At 40.3% G+C, this 8,474-nt stretch overlaps 1 protein-coding gene across 1 annotated transcript; it reads left to right on the top strand.

Moving 5' to 3' along the window:
* Positions 1-1,254: 1,254 nt before the first annotated feature.
* Positions 1,255-8,252, top strand: RPS9 (ribosomal protein S9). The gene is given in 4 exon segments (XM_055132083.1): positions 1,255-1,371; positions 6,554-6,697; positions 7,898-8,007; positions 8,009-8,252. Coding segments are annotated over 4 exon segments (615 nt in total).
* Positions 8,253-8,474: the final 222 nt, after the last annotated feature.

The raw sequence follows: 8,474 nt of genomic DNA, 5'->3' as shown, positions 1-8,474 counted from the left end.
AAAGGCATCATTTGATAATTTGTTTTCCATTGCTGAGGATGAAGATTACATGAGCTCTTGGCTGTACGGTTTTGGATTTCTGTTATTTGAGCTCAGTTCACAGTCTAGATGCATTTCTATAAGAAGTCTCTGGGTGCCAAAATTAGTTAGTAGACCTCCCAGATCATAGTCTTTAAGGAGCAGAGGGGCCGTGTTGTGCAGCATGGCTGCTCTGGATCTCATCTGGGTGGAGAGCATGCCGGTAACACCCCCATCCCATGATCTCTTGCATGCCACATCACTGCAAGCTCCTACCTCTGGGTTGTGAGTTCTAGAAGATGGCGGATGCTGTGTGGTCACTGCTGTTGCCGCTGCTATCTCCCCGTAGAAAGAAAGCACTGGGAGAGAAAATCCTTCCCCCTCCCCGGGCAGCATGGGGTTGTAGCTCAGTTCACAGTCTATATGCATTTCCATAAAAAGTCTCTGGGTGCCAAAATGGGTTAGTAGACTTCTCAGATCACATTATTTAAGGAGCAGGGGGGCCGTGTCGTGTACGACTGCTCCGGATCTCATCTGGGCAGAGAGCCTAGAACCTCCTTCTTAAATAATATATATCATTTACTATAAATATATTTTGTCAATTAATTGTTGGTGAAAACTGGACTTCGTTCTATATTTTGGTTATTGTGAATAATACTGCTATGAACACTATCTTGAAATTGCCACTTTCAGACTCTTTCAATTCCAAGAGTGTAATTTCTTGATCATATGTTAATACTGTTTTCAATTTTTAGGAAAACCACCATAACATTTTAATAGTTGCTGCACCATTTTACATTTCCAGCAGTAGAGCATTGAAGATTCCATTTTTCCCACATGTATGTCAACTTTTAGTATTTTTGTTTATTAGTGTGGCCATCCTAATGATATAAGATGGTATCATATTGTGATTCGTGGCTTTATTTTGATGTGTAAGTTTAGGTCTTATTTAAGATCTAGATGATGTAAGTGAGCATATTCTAGTCTTTTGTATGCAATTTAAATAAACAATACAAATTAAAATAAGTAATAAAAAACTTTTGAATTTCCTCTAATTCACCTCAAAAAGTGATCAAATAAAGAAAGGCCGGTTAAAAAAAGTTGCTGCTAGCAATGGCAACAAAAAATATGAAAACTTCTATAAAAGACTGTAGACACTCTTTGAACTCTTAATTACAAATAGCAAGCCATTAACAGCTACAGAACTATATTATACAAGCAACTGTGTGGGAGACAATGGAGGAGGGCAAGGAACAGACCAAAGAAGTCAGAAATTCACATGCTTCCTTAGAGTGTGGGAAGTTCCCAAGCTTCTCTGAGAATAGTAGCAAAAACAGTGATGTAACTTTGCAAGTACGGAAGCTCCTGTGAGAGAGAGCATGCTGCAGTGTGACTGTATACTCAGGGAATTTTGTGCCCTATAAATTCTTTTTTAAAATTTTTAAAATGTTTAAATTTTTAATTGAATCACCTTGATACACAGTTACAAAGCTTTCATGATTGAGTTTCAGTCATACAATGATCAATGATCGAACACCTATCCCTCCACCAGTGTGCGTATCCCACCAACAATGTCCTCAGTATCCCTCTCACCACCTCCACACTATCCCACCTCTTGCCTCTGTGGCAGGCACCTTCCTTCTTACACTTGCTCTACTTTTGTGTGCCCTATAAATTCTTTTTTTTAATCTGCTTATATTTTATTTTTAAAAACATTTTTATTGAATCTCTGTGAGACAGATCCTTACAAAGCTGTTTGTGATTGGATTTCAGTCATACGGTATTCCAGGTATTCCAGCGCTTATCCCCTCACTAGTGTACATTTCCCAGCACCAGTGTGCTCAGGTTCCCTCCCATCACCATCCCTGGTCTTCTTTTGGTGCGCTAGAAATTCTTGAAATTAGCAAGACCACTCTCTTTTCTGCACAAAGATCTTCACTGAAGACCAATTATCGGTAGTGGAAAAAGCTGAGAAGGGATTATAGGAGCCAAGGAAAGAGAGTACTGGGATCATATTTGCTTACATGTTTTTCACTCAGTAGAGAGGCAATGGTGCAGGGGTACATATCAAGACTCCTGGCAGTGATTGGGGTATTTTAATGCTTTGAGACCATCACAGCTACACACAGCAACATGGCTCATGATACAGGTCCTGAGATCAGATCATGTGGTGCTGGTGGTCTCACACACATTATGCTCCATCATTTGAGCTGTCATCTGAGTCCTTGCTAAATTTTTTTCAATGGCAACACAAAAGGTAGCCTTAAAGCTGCTCTGAAAGCTCTATAGTCCCACTGATCTAGCATATATGGACATCTAAAAAAAATAGGCAAATCCGTGTCACTGGAACATGAATTAAAAATTCAAATTATTATAAATGATAATAGGATTATAGTCACATCAAATCAGATTAATTATAATGAAAATGAAATGCAAAAACAACTTTTTATGAGAAGCATATACAAATCATTGATCTTTTGAAGGCAATTAGAATAAGTTAAACTATATTTGAAACCAGAAAAACAGCATAGTAATAGTTTGAAAGCCCAGAGATAAAAGTGATTGGATAAAGCAAAGAATTTAAATAGAAAACTTATCAAACTGAAAAACTAATTAAAAAAGAAAAAAATTGGTCTAAAATCAATGATTAAATTAAAAGAGATGGCACTCAACATCATAGATAATAACTTTAAGATTATATATGATGGGAAGGAAAAAAGTAAATGGATTCACACATTTGAACACAAAAATAGTAAGACTAGAGAAAGTTGCAGATAAACTAGACAAAATATATAAAACATTTATATGCTACATAAAAGCAAATATATGTATATATATATATGTATATATACAAGTCACAATGGAGACGCTACTGGTGCCCGCTTTAGCAAATCAATGAGCAACGGGATGACAATGATATAGTGATACAGTGATATAGTGAAATTTTTTTAAAAAAAACAAAAAGATCTTGAGACTACATTGTGATGGGAGAATTGCTACAGAATAGAGCTATTACTAAGACTTATCTTTTTTGCGGGAGGGAGGCATACCCAACAAGTGCTTTGCTCTGGGCTTATTCTTGCTTCTGTGCTCCGGGCTCACCTAGGGCAGTACACGGCACACCATATGTGGTTTCAGTGATCAAGCCAGGATTGGTTGCATTCAGTACAGTGCCTGAATCTCTGTACTATCTGGAAATTCTAAACAACTTTAAGATCACAGGCTGGAGCAATAGCACAGCGGGTAGGGTGTTTGCCTTGCACGCGGCCAAGACGGGTTCGAATCCCAGCATCCCATATGGACCCCTGAGCACTGCCAGGGGTAGTTCTTGAGTGCAGAGCCAGGAGTAACCCCTGTGCATGGCCGGGTATGACCCAAAAAGCAAAAACAAACAAACAAACAAAGCAAAAAAAACCAAAAAACTTTAGGATTACACAAAATTCAGCACATTTTATTATTTTCTTTATAAATTTATTATTTATTTGTAATGCCACAGAATTTAGGTGTATATACTGTGCTCCTCTAAGGTTCACCATTGCCACAACCAAAGCTTTAGTTCATCTCAATAGCAAGATAATCTCCCTTTATATTCTCTATTTTTTCCTCTTCCCCTCTTAATTCTATAATTTTCACTGAGTTGAGGAATTAGTTTTGTCGTCATTGTTTGATAGTTATTTTACTTTAGTTATATTACTCATATGACCAGAGCCATCCAGCTTATTTTTATCTTTTTCTTTCTTATTTGATGTATAACAGTGACAATCTGTAATATCATAGTAACTAACTTATCACATGCTGTTTAGTCCCTAAAGGTTTGAGTCCATAATTTTTAACAAGAGTAGTATTCTACTGGCTATATATACCGAAGCTTCTTTCTCAAGTCATCTGTTGATGGGTATTATGTTGTTTCTATGCTTTAAATATTTTGAATAGTGCTGCTATGAAATTATGCAGGTATCTTTTCAAATTAGAAGTATTGAGTTATGTGACATTTTACTGCTACTAGTACTGTAAAGTGAGAGAAGGAATCCAGAGTTCTGACCTCTATGGACAATCAAGGATCAGGGACGCTGCCTTGTTTGCCAAGGCGTCGAAAATCAGATGGGCCAGACACGTAATGTGATTTGTAGATGACCGTAATGTGGTTTGTAGCTGGACTAGAGTTGTTACTGACTGGATTCCACGGGACATCAAAAGAATGTCTGGCTGCCCACCTATGAGATGGTCAGACTTTTTTTTGTCAAGACTGGTTTGAGGCTCTTTATGTTCCTGGAATGAGCAGATGCCATTGGGGTACACTAGCAGGTGACAGGGACAAATGGAGACATTACTGGCTCCCGCTCGAGCAAATCTATGAGCAATGGGATGACAAGTGATACAAGTGATGACATTTTAATTTTAACTTTTTAAAGGAATATCCATTTTGTTTTCCATAAAGTCTATACCAATTTATAGTCCCACAGGAAGCAGGCATATTTCTTAGTGTCAGGAAATGTGTTCAGGTCACCTATAAAAGGAAAAGTGTCAAGCTGATTATACTATTTTTTTATAACAATACTTTATGTCAAAAAAATTTTACTATATTCAATGAAAGAACGAATTTATATTTTGGCAAACTGTCTGTCAAACATAAAGGCCATCGATACTCCAGAATATGTACAAACCCAAGAGACACTCCTTTTCATATCCCTTCCTGAGAAATCTGTGGACATGGTAAACAGAAAGCATTAATTATATATTTATATGTATGAAAAATTCATATGTGCAAAACAATAAATGATGAGATACTGAAATATAGTATTGTGAGTAATGCTTTGATAATGTGGCAATGGCATCACTCTGAAAATGGTATGAGACTGGATGGAAATACTGAAAATACCTATATAAAATATCAAATAAGTTTGCTCATAGACTTATTAACATTAAACTGAATTCATAGTATTTCAAATTTGTGAAGGGGGGAGAACATCCAAAAAGCAACTATTTATGTGACTGATGGATTTTAGTATTTTTGTGGTAAGGAACTAATGGAAAGAATGCTAACATAAAGGAATTAATAATATCACATGTAATTTATATATTTTCTGTAGCACTGTAGCACTGTTGTCCCGTTGTTCATCAATTTACTCGAATGGGCACCAATAATGTCTCCATTATGATACTTGTTGTTACTGTTTCTGGCATATTGAGTACACCATGGGTAGCTTGCCAGGCTCTCCCATGCGGGCGGGATACTCTCATAGCTTGCCAGGCTCTCTGAGAGGGACGAAGGAATCAAACCCAGGTCAGCCTCGTGCAAGGCAAACACCCAACCTGCTGTGCTATCACTCCAGTCCTATGTGGTGAAATTTGACCAGTCAATGAATTGATTTTAGAAATCAGGTTTCAAGTTTCCCCCACTCTTGTTTATTCTGGAAAGCAAAGAAATGATAAGCCTGTGCTGTTTTTACAGTAGGGTCTCTGTGTCCAGGCACTAGCTTTGTGGCAGTGAGAGGCAGGGCATGAGGGATTCCTACAACAAGCAGTGAATTCAGACTTTCTAAGCAGCAGCAACTACAACATTGGAAGCAGTGCTGTTAGCAGATTTATCGTGAAATAGTATGGAGGCCTTTAGCTCAACCATTGACTTTACAAGAATCTTTATTTCTTTAAAAAAATTTTACTTTGTTAGAAAATAATTTTCTTCTGCAAATCAACTCTGACCAGGATAATATCCCAATGGGTAGAGTCAAGGGGACAATCATTTTTTGAGATATCTCTAGAAAGATCTGGGGAAATCATCTGGGTGTAGTCACACAATCTACAGAGATACAGAACATTGCATTTGTAGTAATTCTGAACTTGACAATAGAGATGACCAGGAAATTTTAATTGTTCTCATTCAGCTGTTTGTTACGCACCTTTAAAAATAAACAATTGCGTTAGTGACAGGTTTGCTTTAATGTAGCACTGTCCTTCCATCAATTTGCTCCAGTGGGCACTAGTAATATCTCCATTGTGAGACTTGTTACTGTTTTTTGGCATATCGAATAAACCTTGAGGAGCTTGCCAGGCTCTGCCGTCAGGCGGGATACTCTCAGTAGCTTCCTAGGCTCTCTGAGAGGGATGGAGGAATCAAATCCTGGTCAGTAGCGTGCAAGGCAAATACCCTACCTACTGTGCTATCACTCCAGTCCTTGCTTTAATATAGTTGAGTTATATATTCAAATTTGGAATGATTTTCTTTGGACTCTGGTTCTTGAGAACCAAGAGTTTAGTGTTTCATTAATTTGGCTTTTGGTCTTTGGCTCTCACCTAGCTGTGCTCAGTGCCTACACTTGACCCTGCACTCAGGAATCACTCCTGGTGAGATTTGGGGACCATATAGGGTGACCTTAGGTCAGCTACATGCAAAACAAGTACATAGCCTGCTGTACTATCTCTCCATCCCAGAGAATCAAGAGTTTTAAAAGCTCAGACTGCTCTTTTCCGTGGCTGAGGGCTGTGCTAGGGTGGCCGAGCAGAGCCAACATGCTGGTGGCCCGGAGCTAGCTAGGTTTGTCGCAAAACTTATGTGATCCCATGGAGATCCTTCAAGAAATCCCACCTCGACCAGGAGTTGAAGCTGATCTGTGAGTATGGGCTCCCGAACAAGCGAGAAGTCTGTAGGGTCAAATTTAGTCTGGCCAAGATCCTTAAGGCTGGGGGCTGGAGCAATAGCACAGCAGGTAGGGAGTTTGCCTTGCATGCTTCGGACCCGGGTTCAATAACATAACCTCAGGTAGTTTCGGTTTATTGGGTTACTCCGGTCACAGTGCTCCCATTCCTCTGTATTTATTTGTAACTTCTTTCTTTGTGTGCTGTTGACTTGTAAATATTGTTTTACAAGTCAACTCCTTGAGTCCTTTGCATAGTTTATTCAGAGCCATGTCCTTTTGTTGGGCACAGAAAGACTGTGCCCATACAAAAGTTACAAATGCTATGCTTTTGTAACCTGGGAGTCATTTGACTCTACATGTTATTTTCCTCCTGGACATCTGTTCTCTCTTGACCCAAGCCTCAGCTGCCCTTACTTCCTAGCACCCGCAAAAGCAGGGTCCCGACGAGGGACTGGATGGACCCAGGGCAAGTGGTTAGTTATGTGCTACCCTGGCATCGAGATGGGCCTGGCCAAAGTGCCTAATGCTTATCTGTAAGTTAAGAGCTTGGTCATGGACAAATGTTGTCATGATCCAAACAGTGATAACTGGATTCGGACCCTGCTAGGGTTAGAAATGATTAATCTGGCCTGAGTGCTGTAGACTGAGTCTGTGGCAAGATGTTGCCAGGAGAGCTTCCCTACACGCCTCAATGTATCTCTTACTGTGTCCATACAAAAATAACTAGTATTAAGATGTTGATGAGTTCTTAGACTAAAGACAGGAGAAAAACCTTAAGAGGTATTTTGCCTGATGGCAGTCAGGAAGGGCTTTGTTATGTTGATTTTGGTACCAGACTCTGTGTAGCCTAGAGGGCAAGGTGGAGAGAGACACATAGGGGAGAGACTAGAGAAGGAGGAGAATCCAGAGGAAGAGAATCCAGAGAGCAGGAATGGAGGAGTGAGGAGCTAGGAAGGAAGAGTGCTGGGGGAGAGAGAGGAGAGAGGAGAAATGGGGGCCTCAGAGAGACTGGAACAGGCGAATGGAGAGAATGAAATAAATGGCAACTGATCAATCAACCGGCTTGGCCCTCCTTTCCTCTTCCATTGCCCCATGGCCCGGGCCGCTCTGGCTCAGCAACCGACAGGGAGAGCTGCCTGGGCTTTCTCCCGGTCACCCCCTGGCAGATGTTTTTTACAGTTCCCTGAGCACCGCCAGGGGTAATTCCTGAGTGCATGAGCCAGGGAAGAAAGATTCCTAAGGCCGCCCAGGAGCTGGATGAGAAGGACCCAAGGCGTCTCTTCGAAGGTAATGCCCTGCTGCAGTGGCTAGTCCGCATTGGCGTGCTCGATGAGGGCAAGATGAAGCTGGATCCACATCAGGATCCGCAAGCAGGTGGTGAGTATCCCATCCTTCATTGTTCGCCTGGACTCCCAGAAGCATATCGACTTCTCTCTTCGATCACTGTATGGTGGTAGGTGCCCCGGCCGTGTGAAGAGGAAGAACGCCAAGAAGGTCCAGGGAGGGGCTGGTGTGAGTGATGGGGAGGAGGAGGATTACGCCTCATGGTCCTCTTCTGGCTGGTGGAGAGTTTCTAGTTTTCCATCCAGATATTAAAAAGGATCTCACGTTTTTGTTATTAAAAAAAATGAAAGCTCAGACTGACTCTATATGTAAGCTTCACACATATGGGTACTGATAATTTGGAAAAAAATGAAAAATACTTAACTTCTGGCATGACCCAGTCATGGAAAGACTAGAAAGGGAAAATGGATATAGCATAAACATTTTGAGCAGCCAAACTAACACATTCAGGATGACCACTAGCCTTGTTTATTA

This window comes from Sorex araneus, chromosome 3 (genome assembly GCF_027595985.1).
Source record: "Sorex araneus isolate mSorAra2 chromosome 3, mSorAra2.pri, whole genome shotgun sequence".
NCBI classification, from domain to species: domain Eukaryota; kingdom Metazoa; phylum Chordata; class Mammalia; order Eulipotyphla; family Soricidae; genus Sorex; species Sorex araneus.
The sequence above is the reverse complement of the archived record's forward strand: the minus strand, read 5'-3'. Positions and strand labels throughout refer to the sequence as shown.